Source organism: Ammospiza caudacuta, chromosome 1 (genome assembly GCF_027887145.1).
Source record: "Ammospiza caudacuta isolate bAmmCau1 chromosome 1, bAmmCau1.pri, whole genome shotgun sequence".
In the NCBI taxonomy this organism is placed as follows: domain Eukaryota; kingdom Metazoa; phylum Chordata; class Aves; order Passeriformes; family Passerellidae; genus Ammospiza; species Ammospiza caudacuta.
Genome location: NC_080593.1, coordinates 11681269 through 11697972, shown reverse-complemented (window position 1 = coordinate 11697972; position 16704 = coordinate 11681269). Strand labels below are relative to the sequence as shown.

The following is a 16704-nucleotide window of genomic DNA, read 5'->3' as shown; positions in this document are numbered from 1 at the left end:
GGCGGCAGGATGCTTTTATTCCCTACGGGGCCATTCTCCCTGGCTCTCTCCCGGGAGCCGGGCACAGCCGGCAGCCCCGGGGGAGCGGAGTTTGGGGGCGAGGGCTGGCGGAGCTGATGTCAGCGCCGGGCGGCGGGAGCGATTGGGCTGCGGGAGACTTTGCAGCAGCAAATCCGCCCCCCTCGCCCCCCCCACCCCCGCACCGTCGGCTTCAAAGCGGCCGGTGCCCGGCAACTCGCAGAGGTGCAAAAAGTGGGCGCGGGGCCGGCAGAGCCGCGGCGGCGCCCCCGGGCATCGCCCCGGCCGGGCCCGGCACGTCGGGGCGGAGGCGCGACCCCAGCGCGGCGGCAGCGCCGAGCGGAGCCCGGGCACAGCCCCGGCACAGCCCGCCGGCCCGACCCGCCGCCCTATAAAAGCCGCCTCCAGAGCGAGGAGCAACTCCGCGGGAGGAGAGCACGGTGGCGCGGTGCTGCTCGCTGAGGTACCGGCATGACATCCGTCCTGGGCAGCGGCAGGGCGTCGGGAGGGCCGAGCGGGCAGCTGAGATGCAAGTCCAAGAGGAGAAGGAGGAGGAGATCAAAGAGGAAAGGTAAGAGAGATGCAATTTTCTTGTTGCTTTCTTTTCCCGCTCTGTCCGCCTGCCATCTGCACAGCCCCGGCTGCTCGCAGCTCTATTGTCAGCGCTCGCCGGCGCCAGCCCTGCGCTGCCCCGACGGCCGCGGCGGGCCGGGCGGTGCCGGGCTCGGGGCCAGCCGGGAAGGGCAGCGGCCGCCCCGGCCCCACCGCCGGGCACAGCTCCCCGCCGTCCCTGCCTTGTGCCGGCCCAAGGCTGAACCACGGGGTGCGGCGTGGGGCTCGGCAGGCCCCGTCCGGGGCAGTGCGGGGCTGGTGCGGCAGGGCCGTCCCGGGGCTCCGGCCTGGCCCGGCCCGGCGCGGTGCCCGCCGCTCCCGCCGCGGCCCGGAGCCCGCCCGAGCCCGCGGGCAGCAGGTGCCGCTGCCCGGAGCGCGGAGCGGAGCCCCCCGGGGCTGTCGCGCCCTCCAAAGTACCGCTTCTCTCCTTTTCTAGACGAGGTCCGCCAAGTTTTTGTGTCTCGGTGCTGTTCCCCGTCCGTAAGCGAGCCTCGGGTAGGAAGGCGCTAATTGCCGTGAGCAGGAAAAGTGAAGCTACAGGATGTCATTGCGAACAGGGAATATGCCCTAGATAGCAGCTCTTCGCAAGCCTGTCTTGCTTTCTCCTGTAGAGGGGATGACACACTACCGCTTGATTTTTGATGTTTTGCCTGAAAAAGACGAAGTTAACCGACTGTGAGCGCTTTAAAGTAAAATAAACTGATACGAGGAGCAGAGTGCCAGAGATGCCCAGCTGCAAGGCATTCAACTGCGGAGATGCGAAGTCCGAGTGTTTATTCAAGCAGTAAATATAATCTAACATGTAATTATGATCTCTGTGTGGTACTCAGGCAAGTTTTACTCAGCTAGTATTCAAGCTGATGCTTTGGATATACTGTTTCTCCTTCAGATTCTAGAGAACCTAATTTATAGGTGCCATTAGCTAAGTGTCTCTTAATTATTGATTACGTTGAAGTTAGTAAGTGCAGTATTTGATAACTTCTTAGGAAGATGTCGAAAGCAGCTGTTAAAACCGGGCCAAATACTAAATGCAAGGCTGTGGCATTCGATTGTCATTTGTCACTATTTTTACTTTCATCTGTTGACTCTGTATTCAAAATCATAGTAACAAATAGTGACCTGCACACAAATAGGAACAACAGACATGCAGATATATCAGGACTTCAAGTAGCTGTGCAACTTCAACTTGTTACTCTGGGTTTTTAGTAGCTTATAACACCTGGTGAGAAAGGCTGCCTTTTACTTGGCATTACAGAATAAATTTTAAAACTCTCAGACAGGAGCGCCTGCATACTCAGTACCCTTTACATTTCCCTGTAATCAAGTTGTGTTCTGCAGACTTTTTTATTCTGATTTGTTCTAGAAAAACTGTTTTTCTACAGAATTGCAAACTTAGCTTAGCTTTAGTGACCTGTACTTGGCCAGGAGAAAAGAATAAACCATTAATCTATACAGTGAAGAAAAGGTACTTAGTTTAATTTTGTTTTTAAGAGCAGACGAAAGTTAGGGTCTTTCAATAAGACTTTTCTGATGCGTCCTTTTTGCTTTGTTTTGCCAAAACACGGTGGAAGTTGAATGTGTTAAAACAAACCAACATGAAAACTTGCTCAACAATAACTTGGTAGCTGACAGCTATTTGCAGAATGCACAGCTGGAGGTGGATCGCATTCTAGAAAGTGCTTAACTGGCCAACATCAATAGGATGTGCACTTGAAGTGTTAATTTTTATGCTTTCAAATGTGCTATTTGTAACCACTTTTCAGATAATGTAGGTGGTTAGTATACTAATTACAGATTCGTGTGCATATGATTTTGGTTTTCCTTTCTTTGTAATCACAGTATACATTCAAAAAAATACACATTCCTATAAAATCATGCTGGCCAAAAAATTTCTGTAACTTGAAGCATGCCCTGTATAAGATCCTGTTTGGATTTTACTATTATGATATTTTATTTTTATTTAGTGACCATCTTTTTTTTTCTTTTATTTTTATGGTATCTCATAAGGAGGTGTTGCTTCACAAACAGACTATTCAGGGAACTAGTCAAAATGTTTATTAGGCTATTAAATTACTATTTTTTAAATGAGAATTATTGTCGGCTCCACTGTTTTGCAGGTTTGATCTGTTTAACAGAGAAAGTCTTTGCAGAGAGTTAGACCAAAGACACTTGCTTTGAACTATTCTCCAGCACATATCTTGTTGTTTATAGCAGGAATACTTTTAGTAGCCACTTTAAAGTGTGTAACTACACACATAGGTTTACACATCTGTACGCAGGGATACCTAGGAACACGAGGAGGCAAAAAAATTCATTATAGTCTTAAATTTAAATTGAGTATTAGACAAAGTAAGGAAATGAATTTATCTGTTTACACATCCCCAGTCCTTAAGGAAATGGACTCAACAAATTATTTATACAACTTACTATATTTTATTACACATGTTACATAGAACTGTAAAACCAGGTTGAGACATTGCCTAATAGAATATCTAGGAACGTACAGCAGCAGAAACAGTTATTATTTGTTATTTAGCAGTGTTGCTTATCTCTTCTGTTTTACTTTCCATGTTTTCAGTCATCTTTTTGCTCTGGTTAGTGTGAATTATAAATTTGTGTGTGTGGGTATAGCACTTCACTCCAGACCTGGATGCTCTGTTTTAGGAGTTTCCCATGGGCAGAAAGCAAGTTCAAGCAAGGAAAACAAAGAGCATTCTCTGAATATCTGAATTTCCTTGTGCATTTGGCCTAAAAATAAAAAAAAACAAAAATAAAAAACACATGCAGTAAGAGTCAGAGAGCCAATATCCCTATATGCAAATCAAGCACTGAAAAGTGCAGGACACCAAAAATTATTCCTGTGCACAATATTATCATCCAGTAATTAATTTTCATGCATCTTTTTTTTGTGCTTATGAAATCCAGCAACCCTTTCAGTAAGAAGATTCTGCCTCAACAATAAATGTCTATGCAGTGAATGTCATATTGCAAACCTAGACTTAGAGTGGTTTTATTCAGTTTTACACTCTGTGCAGAATGTGTGTTAAAAAGTTAAAATGTGGATACTTCGACCTATTTGTTAAATTAGTATAGGTAGAAATATTTTCATTGTCATTTAAAACAGTATGATAACTCTCAGCAGGAAGTAAATATCTTTATTTTTCGAAGCCCTAATTAAAAATAAATATGGATGCTTGACAGATTATCTGCATACTAATTTCATGTGGCAGCAGTAGTAGATATTTTATATTTCTCTCTATTTGCTTGGTTTTGAGTTGTTGGGTTTTTTTTTAATTGGTGTGTACAAAATGACCAGAGGAGAGAAAATGATGCCTATTGATTTAGAGAAACTCGTTTAAAATTTTTTGGGGTTTATACGCGGTTATGGCGTTTGCGGATTCTTGTGTTTTCTCAGGCCTCTGGAATATGGCAGAGTACTGACAGAACTCAGCACAGTCTGTGCCCATTTCATTGCCTGTGGTATAGATTTTGAAAAGAAGGCTTGTTTTCCCACATAAGTCATTACACATAGACCAAACAAAAGCAGAGTTCCATTTACTGATAATACTAAGAAGGCCACACTTCAGCGGCTTCCAGCAACTTCCTAATAATCAACACACAGAAAGCGAGTATGAAATAGGGGATTGGATAGATAACCCTTCTGAGTTATTTTCCAGTGTAAGACAACAATTAGGACCCCTTATTTGCAATGCCATTTTTAGGGCTGCTGAGTGAAGTTAATTACTGGAAGCAGGAGGGCATCAGGTATCCCTGGTGTGGTAGAAAGCCATGGCCAGAGTCGCTGCTGATACAATGGGGCATGAAATAAAAGTTGACAGAATAAACTGAATAAGGGCAGCAAGTGGGTGAGAGAGGTAAAATGATTGTGAAATGAAATTCCATGAAAAATTAATGAAATAGAAAGATTGTGCTGAAGATGAAGGGAGGAAACCAGCTTGGTTCTTCATCATCCTGCAATGCCAAAGTAATAAATGAGCGTGTTTCATCTTGGCGAGGTTCAGGGACACAACTCCTTCCCCACAAAAGGATTGTGTTGTGCTTCACGACGTGTTCCGCTTTTCTCGTGCCCTGACAGCTCGAGAGGAAGGGAATGGATTTGGTGATAAAATTAAATTGATTAAACTTTTATCCATCATCTAATTTGGTAGCTTTCTTTTTTCTTTTCTTTTTTTACTATTACCTCCAATTTCTAGTGATCCGTGTAATGACAGCAATTTGAGATAGCATCAAGGACATTAGCTAGGATGACTGAACTTAAATTTAGAATAAAAATATGGGATTCATAAGTCCATATCTAAATAGCAGACGATTAGGTTATAGCAGAGTTGTAACTTCCTAGCAACAGCATGTAATTGTGAGGACAATAGAATGGTATATTTTACTTTCAAAGAGAACAGCATGTAATTGTGAGGACAATAGAATGGTGTATTTTACTTTCAAAGAGAACAAAATACTTCAACTTTATCTTGAAGTATTAATTATGTAAGTGTAAAAAGCACTGGTATGAATATTGACCACGTCTTACATGAGCAATAACGTATATTGTAATTTTTACCTTTCTGACCGCAGATATTGTTAGAGGATTTGCTTTCCTCAGTGGCAATACACAGGCACATAAAGCTAGTGGCAAGGAATCCTACTGTTGGAAATCACTTCATATTGTTTAAAATTTTGTAGGTTCTCCTTGGTGACTTGTGTAGGAAAATTCTCCCATAAGGTGAGAGCTTTGCGTACAAGTTCCACTTTAAGTGATATTAATGGAGTTTTGAAAAATACTTAAAGGCAGCCCTTTCTGAAGTGATACCCTAAAATGGAAAATGCTGCACTAAAAATTAAAGGTTAGATGAAATTGCCTTGTGAAGTACCAAGTTACTAAAGGTCTGTGCAAACTGTATTCTTAGGCTCCTTTAATGCCGTATAGGTTCGTCTCAAAAAAGCGAACATGAGGATATCTGTCTGATCTCTGTTAATTGTACTACTTTTGAATTACTGCTGGCCAGTATTGTATAGGTTTTGTGAGTAGTAATGAATGTGAATTGATCCCTGTGTTTGCTGCTAACTATCTCTACAACCTTTCAGGCAGTTTACCGTTTTTTCCGTGTAAGTGATTAGTTATCCAGACAAAAAAGGCTGATATGCATCAGCAGATAGATCATTCTCAAGGCATCTGTGAAGAACTTGACGTCTGCTGTGTAAACCAGCTTGTTTTGCCTGCAAATTATGCAAGTTTCAGTAGTAAAACGAAGCGCTTACCTTTCTGCTGTGGCTGACCTTTGTTCCCCGCTGTATGAATTTGAAACGAAGCAGCCAACCCGGAGGAGTTTTAACAGCATATTGTGATATATAGCATATTAAAAAGACTGCTTTGTTAACTGGCAGAAGCAGCTTGTCAACCCATACTAACAGGCAACCCTCCCTGAGTCATAAAATAGCCAAATTTAATGCCTTAACAGAAAGCATTAAATGGATGGAGTTATTGTTGTTCAATCAGTCTGAAATTTCTTGCTTCTTACAGCAGATTTAAAATATGAGGATGTATTTTTGGACCCTGAATTAACAATACACACTGCGGACTAAGGACTGGACATTGCCATGGCTGGTTTAATGAAAATCTCTGCTAAGCAAAGCGTGGTAACAGGGGAAGCACGGAGCAGGGCACAGTGCGTAAGGAGCAGGACGGCTAATATTGAAGATATTACTGTGACATTAATGAATGAAAGGTGTATTTTCACTAGGTATATTCTATTCCGTTCTGGCTGTTCTAGCTCCCAAATGTGTACTAGAGATAGTGAGGTTTCAGAGACATATGGCAAAAGGGATTAGAGATGTGTGAAATTTTGGTAGAAGAAAATTGATAAGATTTACATTGTTTACTTCAGAGATAATCATAAGAAAATATACAGTAAAATCATATTAAAGAAGAAAGATTATAAAGAAGGTAAACAGGCTACTCTTAATTTATTCCTGATTTTTTTATTTACTGACACAGAGGTCTTTAAGGAAGGAAAATTTCAGCATTTTTAATAGAAGTAGAAGGACTTTTTCTGTTGAGACTGACCATAGCTGGCCTGGGAATTTTGTTCATTCAAGGATTGGAAAAACAAAACTCATTTGTAAGGAGTTTGAGGTATTTGATTAGCTCAGCTGAGACTCGCACTACTAAGTTTGATGCTCAATTGAGTGACTGTAGGCTTTGGCTTTGGGTAGGATACATTAAGAAGGATTTCATTTTTTTAATATGAGATATGAATCCTCTTTTCCAGGAAATTATCTGACTCCTGACTCGCTTGGATTAGGTGGAAAGGTGATTTGTAGGCAGTTTAATCGCTGCTGCTCACTGCGAGGCTTTTTGCACTCTGGCGTTTCCCCAGCGGAGGCCGTGGCGTGGCAGCGGTTCAGGAGGCGCCTTTCTGCTCGGCTCCGCGGCCGTGCACATCCATCCCTCTGCCCTGTGCTCCCACATCCAGCAGCACGGCTGGCAGGGAGGCAGGCACATTTCCCTGGAATTCTCCTGACAGCTTTTTAAGTCTCCTTCCTCTCCGTTCCCACTCAACGCCCTTTGTGGTATATGTAAAAATAAACAAAATTGAGACTGATTCCTAGTCGCTTACTTTGATCCTGTACTGAGGTTAGGATGATTACAATAAATCTAATTCACCCCACCCATTTCTCCTTCTCTTGATAAAAAGAAACAAAAGGGTAAATTAAAAGGAAGTGAAAACAAATTTTACAAACACAAGATGATGTGTTAAGCAGAAAAACCCCACAGGTACTCGTATGACTGCCAGTGCATCGTCATCAGGTGAACATTGTGTCATAGGGGATTACCCCTGCAAGCTAATCTGTGTTTTTGAAAGTGTTTTTGTGCTGGGTTCGGATCTGATCTCAGTGCCAAACCAACTACTGAGTCTGATTTTGGAGCAGTGCCACTTGTGAGTGCTGTTTCTTAAACCTGCACTATGTGCTGGTGGCATTTTTTGTGCAAGTCTGGAATAAGGAACGAGAAATAAGTAGATCTCAGCAAAATACTTTGTGCTAAAGTGTGACTTCTTTTCCCCATTTTTTGTTCCTTGCAAGAGAAATGGTGCTTAGAATTATTAATAAAATCACCTTTCTCCAAATGCTAATGAAACATCAGCGTGAAGAGTCAAAGCTGCTGGGAAGTGTGGGAAGAAATAAGTAGAATTTGACAGATATTTTATCTCCATCTTCTTAGGGATTTACACACAACTGATTTTATGCAATTGCTTTCTTCTTGCCACTTCTCAGACACTGTGAAATGGCTATTTATTTCTTAAATAGTGGGATTTAACAAATGTAAAATGATGGCTTTCAAGCCAACTGTAATAATGTGTTACCTTTGTATAAGGCCTAATTCTGCTGCCCCTACTTAGAGTAAAATTGAAATTGAAACTTCTCAGTATCAGTCAGGGTTGCAAAACTCTGTTTCTATGTACATATGTGTTTGTGCCTTAATGTATAGCAACATATATACATTTTTGTGTGAAATATAGTTGTCTAGCTGTATGAAGTGAATGACTGTAATATCCAGGTTATATGAGACAAAGGGTCTTAAAGCCTGAAAAGTTCAAATTATATGAATAATTTTTATATTCCATTGAAGTATTTTGTTTAGTGATGTAAAAATAAAATAGTCTTATATCATTTGTGTTTATTCACATTCATCCATCCAGACTGTATGAGTTAGTAATTTTAAAAATCTGTGTATAAAAATTCTCCTAGTATTTGTGTGTGATCTTTCTCTATGCAATAACAGTCATCTTATAGGCAAATCACAAAGGCACAACTGCAGAAGGATTATGGTTTTTTTTGTTGTTGTTGTTTTTAGAGTGAGAAATAAAGAAGTGAAAGACACTTCTTATAAGCCAGACTTTTTGGAATATTTCTGTTAGATTTGTGTAGGTATGTTTTTTGAGTAGCTAAGTAATTCAGCATGGTGAAGTCAGGTGTGCATGCAGGAATCCATAATACTCATGTCTGGAAACCCCAAATCTTTACCAAAAAGGTGGATTTGTTGTTAAGTGTCTTTGTGTGCTGTTCTTTCTCCAGCTGAATCCTACAGAAGGACTAAGAGAGCAGAAGCCAACTTTGAGCTCGTGCTCTACATTGCATCCATGCCAGCAGCCCTGCCGCAAACCACCAGACAAAATGCCCAGGGCTTCCCGAACAAAACTTACCCAAAATTAACTTTCATTAGCTGATTTCCAGGCTGTAATTTCCCTTCTTCTTGTCAATCATGAATTGCTATTTACATGTCCATATAAATGGGGATTTTGGGGAGCAGGCTGCAGTGGTCGGCAGTGCCTCGTTGAGCAGTGCAGTAATTAAAGTGGGGCTCAGCTCTTGCTGCTTGTGGATTTAGGAGTTTAAAAAGAACAGTACAAAAAAGGAATGTTCTTCAATACCACTGACAGCAGGTTTCTTCCACTTGCAACTGCTTCAAAGATTATTGATTGACCCGTGTTTATCATTTATTTATGCTAAAGCATCTGATGTGTGTCTGTTGTAAAATCTGTTGTTTCTAAAATCAAGATACTTGACTTGTTTGCAATTCATGTTTATAATGATCAGTTTTTATAGTTGTGTAACAGAAAATTGCTTTAACTGGTACTGTGCCCACAAAGAGGACTTTTTGTGCCTTTAACTGGAATCCATAAGCACAAGACATTTGATGCTGTGGTTTTTTGGTGGGGTTTTGGGTTTTGTTTTTTTTTTTAATAAAACTATTTGTGCAAATTCATTAAATTTTCTACACAAGAGGGAATATGCAAGAGTGTTCAAGGATAAATGTGAAGCATTTCAGTTCTGCCAGAACAAGTCAAAAGTTATCTTTCTAGGTTAACTTGTACCCTCTTATATTCTTTTAAAAGAAGACTGTATCTCTGCATTAATTTTGTTTAAAAAAAAAAAAGAACTTTGAAATCTTTTCATGTTACAGCACAAAGTGTAAACTGCAAGGCAAAAATGGGCAGTAAGTTTCTAACAGGACTGTTTACCAGGAGATGGTTATTAGATGTCAAAAAAACCTGGGAATTTAAAAACATATACTGTTTTTGAGTAGTCAGAAATGAAATAGTCCTTTGCAGTTAGAAGTCTGGTTTGTAACAGACGTAGTTTAACAGAACACTGCTTTATGGATTGGTTAACCCAGGCACAGTTTTAAGCAAGTGATACACTCTGCTTAAATGTGGTAAGAAGCCATAGACAAAGATGTTTTGTCAGATTTTCCTGAAGGCTAACACCGAATTCCTTATTAAATTTGTCCTTTTATGATGTAAGGCACATTGGACTATTCTTCCCTGACAATGCTAAGATCATCCTTCTCTTCAGCTAGTTCTGACTCATCCCAGCCAGCAAGGATGTGACGGTGTTCACAGGGGTCTGAGGATGAGGGAAGAGACAAGGATCTGACTCCATGTTTCAGAAGGCTGATTTATTATTTTATGATATATATTACATTAAAACTATACTAAAAGAATAGAAGAAAGGATTTCATCAGAAGACTAGCTAAGAATAGAAAAGGAAAGAATGATAACAAAGGCTTGTGTCTCGGACAGAGAGTCCGAGCCAGCTGACTGTGAACAACCACATGAGACCAATCACAGATTCACCTGTTGCATTCCACAGCAGCAGATAATCAATGTTTACATTTTGTTCCTGAGGCCTCTCAGCTTCTCAGGAGGAAAAATCTTACAGAAAGGATTTTTCATAAAAGATGTCTGTGACACAAGGATTCTTATTGCCCAGAGTTAATGAAAATGCATCAGTGTGATCATGCCAGGTACTCAAACTACTCAGTTCTCAAACTACTTATGGAAAGTTATTAACTCTCACAGGCAGACAGGCCAAATTCACCCAGTTTACGGGAGGGAGACTGAGTCAGAGCAGTTAATCTGTTGCAGAATTAATTACAGGTAGGAATGCAGGAGGCTGTGGCTGCACTTTCAAGTGTCCAAGGAACCTGGCTCTGATTTTAGGAGTCCTTGCCATGGCTGTGTCACAGCTGGAGCTGGATGTCACTGCCAGGCTCTGCCACTGCTGGGCTCTGTCACTGTGTCACTGCCCGTGTGCCACGGCGGTCCCCAGAGCTGCAGGTGCCAAGGTGAGCCGTGTGCCAGGCTGCAGGCTGGCCAGGCAGGAGAGGGCGATCCCTGGGCATGGCAAAGCAGTTCTGCCTGCTGCTGGTGGAGAGAAGAGGGCTCCGTGTTTACTTATCTCTTTTGTATTTGACAAAGGCGTGGGATCTGGTTCTTCTGTGGTGTTAAATCACATTTGCTCTTCAGCTTCTGTTTCTCCCAGAATGGTTTGTTGTTGATGCTGAGGGTGAGGTTTCTAGGTAGCAAAGTTTACATTTAAAAGGCAGCTCTTTTTTCAGTGTTATGCAGCACATTGTGGACAAGTCTGGAGAATAACCACAATAACTCCAATTTTATAATATGCGTTACTTCCTTCAGATACTGAAATTTGCTTATGAAATTCATTGAAACTGTTACAGATTACTTTTTTTAAAAATGAGAATTATCCTTTTAGATGAATCACTTAATTTCACAAGGATTAAATACTAATTTCTAAATTTCATCACTTTAATTTCCATTAAAATCATAGTAACAGTCCCTGCATTTGTACCGTGACTGTAGTTCATCAATTTCATTTATGCACAAGCTCTTCAGAAGACCAAAAGACTATTCCACTTTAGCTAAAACCACTCTAAGTTCACTCTAGTCTTTAACAATAGTTTTTTGACTAAAATGTGGCAGATATATCTTAAGATGAAAAAAGAGCTAAGATTCATTTCTGAGTCCCGGAAAGTAATTTATAAAGTTAAAAAAAAAATTAAAAATCTTTTCCTCATGCATAATTATCTTAATTTTGCCTTGAAAACAATTGTCTCTGAAATTAACTGAAACCAAGCAGCAGCAAATTACACTGTTTTGGGTCTTTCAGAGTGCTGTTTTTACAGGAGGATGAATTAAACACTACAGAAGCCATCTCAATAAAGATAATCACAAATGTTCCAAAAAATCACTCCTAAAATAAAAGTGTATGTAACCTCGAAAATCCACATATTTGCACTTCTTCAATTTGTTTCTCATTTATCGAAACACCCATCTCTTTCCTCCCCTTCTTTTTGCTCTCTTACTTCCCTTGTTTGTATCCTCACCTACTGAAGCAGCTGCTATTCATACGAATTATGAAAAGGAAAGTATATATGAGATTGGTGCCTGGAGAGGACCAATATATCATCAAAGGTCTTTGGGGTAACATGGCCTTGGTTCAGCAAAATCACTTCTTCAGTCATTCCATACTGCTGCTCAGAAAAGCAGTAAATAATAAGTAACAAGATCTGCATACAAATGTGCCGGTGCTTAGCTTTTTCTCGTGGAATCAGAAACTGGATAAGAAGTTATTATTTTGCTAAAGATTTTCTATATACAAAAAAAGATATAATGCACCTTCCTAGAACATGTATTTCTTAGGGCTTGTTCTGTTTTAGCATATCTAAACTGATCTTGCTACCAGTTCCTGAACTGAGTAGATGTTTCTCTGATGCTGGCACGTAAAGTTGCCTCCTGTGCTCTTTAGGCAGAAAAGTGAGACAGTAAAAAGTCAAGATAAGAGTCTGAGACTATTCTTAATGACCATTATAGCAAAAGCAATGTGAGCGTCATAGGCGGGCAGTTGATTGGGAAGAGTGGCTCATTAATTTTGCTTAATTTTAAAAATCTTGTTAATCATGGTTAATTTTACAAACCTTGCTAATCTTGGTTGTGATGGTGTTCGTAGGGGTCTTAGGATGAGGTAAGAGATGAGGATCTGACTCCATGTTTCAGAAGGCTTGATTTATTATTTTATAATATATATTACATTAAAACTTTACTAAAAGACTAGAAGAAAGGATTTCATCAGAAGGCTAGCTAAGAATAGAAAAAGAAAGAAAGAATAACAAAGGCTGGTGGCTTGGACAGAAAGTCTGAGCCAGCTGACTGTGATTGGCCATTCATTAGAAACGACCCCATGAGACCAATCACAGATTCACCTGTTGCATTCCACAGCAGCAGACAATCATTGTTTACATTTTGTTCCTGAGGCCTTTTGGCTTCTCAGGAGAAAAAATTCTAAGGAAAGGGTTTTTCAGAAAATATCATGGCTACATTGGTTTCCAGTACCTTTCCTGTTGCTGGTTTGCCCCTACCTCCTGTTGCACTGCTGTGTCAGGCACACGCCTGGTGCAGGTGCAGTCACACACAGCCCTTGTGCAGGCAGACAGCTGAATTTCCATCAGCCCTTTCCCCAACAGGTGTCAGTGGGTTTGCACATTGTAGAAGAGATGGTGACTCACAGAAAACCACATGGCAAAAAGAGACTTCCTGGTCATGATCAGCTCAGGTTTGCAGGGAGGTGCAGTACAGGTGCGCAGGCACATTAAAGGCACCAGGGCATGGGATGCTCTCAGCGCACCTTGGGAAAAAAGCATGGCTTATGGGTAGCACAAAAACATCTCCCTGACCAAATGTAGGAAACTGTTTCCATCAGCCCTTTCTGGCAGACAGCTTGTCTTCGCTGAATGTTGACAACATATTATATAAATTTCTCTGCAACAGCTTGTTTCAGAAACTTTCCCCAGTAATATAGATTAAGATAGAATTTGTTTTGACTGCTGTAATGCATATTCATTAGATAAAAGCCCAGACAATTACTGTGATAGTTTCACTAACAGGTGGAGCATGTTTTAGGATTTGTTGGCCGTGGGATTTGCTGGAATAATCTCAGACAAATTTGGGGGATTATTTTTGTGATAAAAATAATTTTGTATGGGAAGTGAGAACGTAAGCAGATTTGAAGGTGATTTCATTATGTTTTTACATTAGTTTGCTCTTAAAATTTTAAATCTAAAATAAGTTCATACTTTGAACAAATGCAGGTCTCTCAGGGCAAGCAATGAACCCCACAAATAAATGCTGTCTTCGTAATACAGCTTATAATTGCATAAATGGTAAGCAAAGGTATTTCTAACAGGATATCACTTTATTGCATTCATTTTCCAAAACTAGAAAAGAGCTAGAAATTATTCTTTTTCTATCCACACTTGTATCATATTCACTTTCATCCATTAAAGTTATGTATTAATTTCAGTGGAGTAGATAATATTACAGCAAATATGCATTCATCAGTGTTGTTGAGAAGTTGCAAACTAAAGCACAATTTCCCTTTTTGTTTCCACTAGACAAAAGAGAAAGATTGAGAGCAGAATCGAGAGGAAGACTGTAGGAGCCTAATCCTACCCTATAACGTGGGAATCTGTGCTTTTGAGGAGCACCAGTCCCTACAGCTTATGGGACCTCATCTCATAGGACATTCTCATATGGGAGGTGACACTGTCTTCAGCACAAATTGGTCTTGGTGATAATTTTTATAGGGTTGGGGTCATGATAACTGGCACTATCAGGAGTGGATCACTGCCAAATTGGTTTCATAGAGTAAACAAGGAAGTTAAAACTGCACACTCAGGAAAGGACCTTAGTTCATCCCAACAGGGCAGCATCAGAATTTAATGTTAAAGGAGGTTTAAAAATACACTTGCCTAGCACAGAAGTTATCAGTCTAGACTCCCCATCTGTTGAAAGCCTTGTAAGTATCAGTAGCACTTCAGTATCTGACTTAGGCAGAAATCATCTTGTAAAAATGCTAATAATTTCTCTATGCTGTTTTGTTACAAATGGAACTTTAAAGCTATGAATGCATATGTTTATATTCAATTGCATATTAATGTGCCAATATGTGCTCCAGCAATGCCTGTATTAATGTACATTCATATTTCTATAAAGGACTGGACTCAATGGAAGTTTTGTCCTAGGCTTCATAAGGAGCTTGGATCCAACCCTGTATTTTTTTCTTAAATAAACATTGGAAGAAATTTCCAGGAATTAATTTAGTTTATAACATTGTCTTTTTGTTGTTCTAGTTGGATTTTAATTCTTAAGCACAAGTTTTTTATGAGCTGCATCATTTTTAGCTGCTTGCGTAGAGATGTTTGTCTGTTGACAGAGCTGCTTCTCCATCCTCCTTTGTCATTCTTGTTTTCAGTGTGTTTTAATTGTGCTCTGTAATCCCCTATACCATTATAACTGATTAATTAGCAAACCTTCACTTTCAGGCTCTGAATTTTTCTCTTAGGCTCAGACCATTTATAATCTCAGTAGAAAAGACAAGATTGAACATCTGCCTTGTATTTAATCTCTTTGCATCTTGTACTCATCATGATTATTGTTTGTTCTTTATTATAACTGGGGGGTTTAAGGGTAAAATGTTACATTCTGCATTATCTGGGCTCTTAGCCTGAAAATAAATCCATGCAGATGGGCCATGGGGAAATACAGAAATCAAGGAGTCCACAACTTGTGGTTTTTTGTAGACTTTTATACCTCAGATGTCCAATTTTTTTTAAGAATCAGCCTTAAGAAACTTTGGGTGGAAAAAGGCAATGATGAATTGTTCCTTTTGCAGAGCTTCCATCAGTTTATATTTTCACAATTTTCTTTGCAAAGATGTGGGATAGAAATATACACATATTTGTAGACTTGCAGTAAATAAACAAATCCAACATTTTCATTCAGTTCTCAGATGCCAAGGTCTGTGCTTTTCAGAAAATCCCATTAAGCATTAAGGGACCTGCAGCTGTACCAGCTGCTGGTGACAGTGGAAGGACCATCCTCCTTCAGAAGCTCAGGTCTGAGCTTCCCTCAGCTCCTTGTCAAGATTTCCATGTGAAGCCTGCTTGTTCATAGCTTCTGCAGGGAACACTTTTCCCCGCTGCACTTGCTTGCATGTTTTTTTTATATAGTTGGGGTTAAGATTTTGAGGGATCAAGTACCTGCTTGTCATTACCTATTTCCAGCTGGAAATCTTGGGATGGCAAGCTTTCTCTTCCCCCTCACAGCATGAAGAGATAGTGGAAATTTTCCCAACACATTGTACATTTGTCAGCACAGGTAGAAGAGTGGTGAATAAAATAATTTCTTTGCTCATCCCTCCTACTGTTCTAGTCACAATCTCAAACATCAGGTAGCATCACACAGAGGGTTTTTTTTTCTCCAAAAGGAACTATCTGTCTCCAAGTGTCACATAATTTATGCAGAATTGAGTTTGCTTCTCCTTTCTATTTCCTCTGACATGTCCACCCAAAGGACCCTGTTGTCTTTGGCCTGAACTGGGTGTATTTGGGCTCTCCCATACATAATTTCTTATATTAATTAGATGGTGCCACCCAGCTGCTGATGTCTTTTGCAGATACACTTTTCTGTTATTCATACTACCTAAGCCTTCCAAAATCTGCAGCAGCTCCGAACACTTTGCAATAGCATTAGTGCAGGTTTTGGAATGATGCTGTAATATAATATAGTTTAAAATATTTTCACTCTGGAATTATAGGAGGAAAGAGAACAGCTCGTGTCCATTACTTTTTGAACTGATTTTTTTATTTCTTTCAGAACTCTCTGTGGTCTTTGTAGGTATTTGATTAAAAAGTAATCTCAAACATGAATAAGAAATAACATGTGCAGAAAGCTGCATTTCAGCTAGAAGTGGCAATGTGAAGCACATTTCTGGGGCTGTGGCTCCAGTTTGCCAGATTCCCGTGGAGCACAGAGCAAGTGTGGCTGAGACCACAGAGCCCTGTTGCATTTTGAAATAATCTCTAGGACTCATTTCTTTTCCCATGAAGAACTACTTTTAAATATTCCAGGAGGTCTTTCAGGAGAAATGGCATGTTCCTGTTCCGACTGCCTCTGTTTTTAGAGATCTCTTTTGCAGGTGTTTTTTCACTTACAACTTTGCATTGTTCAGATTGCATTGCTCTCTTCTCACACAGGTGCAGTCTGGCTGTTGCACTTAGCTGGTGTCTTTGAGCAGTGGTGTATCAGCAAGGCGCAGGTGAGGCTGAATTTTGGGTGAAGTGTTTCTTCAGAAGATGGCTCAAGAGTTGGTAGGACTTAGAGGAGATGCAAGACCTCACCAACGGCCTGTGCTCCAGCA

The 16704-nt window shown here is 40.4% G+C and overlaps 1 protein-coding gene across 1 annotated transcript in view; it reads left to right on the top strand.

Moving 5' to 3' along the window:
* The first annotated feature begins 446 nt into the window (after positions 1–446).
* Positions 447–16704, top strand: part of ADARB2 (adenosine deaminase RNA specific B2 (inactive)) — a 305116-nt gene continuing 288858 nt past the window's right edge. Inside the window, exon 1 of the mRNA XM_058808746.1 lies at positions 447–589. Coding sequence (XP_058664729.1) covers positions 490–589 — 100 coding nt within the window. The 5' untranslated portion in view covers positions 447–489. The remainder of the gene's footprint in view (positions 590–16704) is intronic.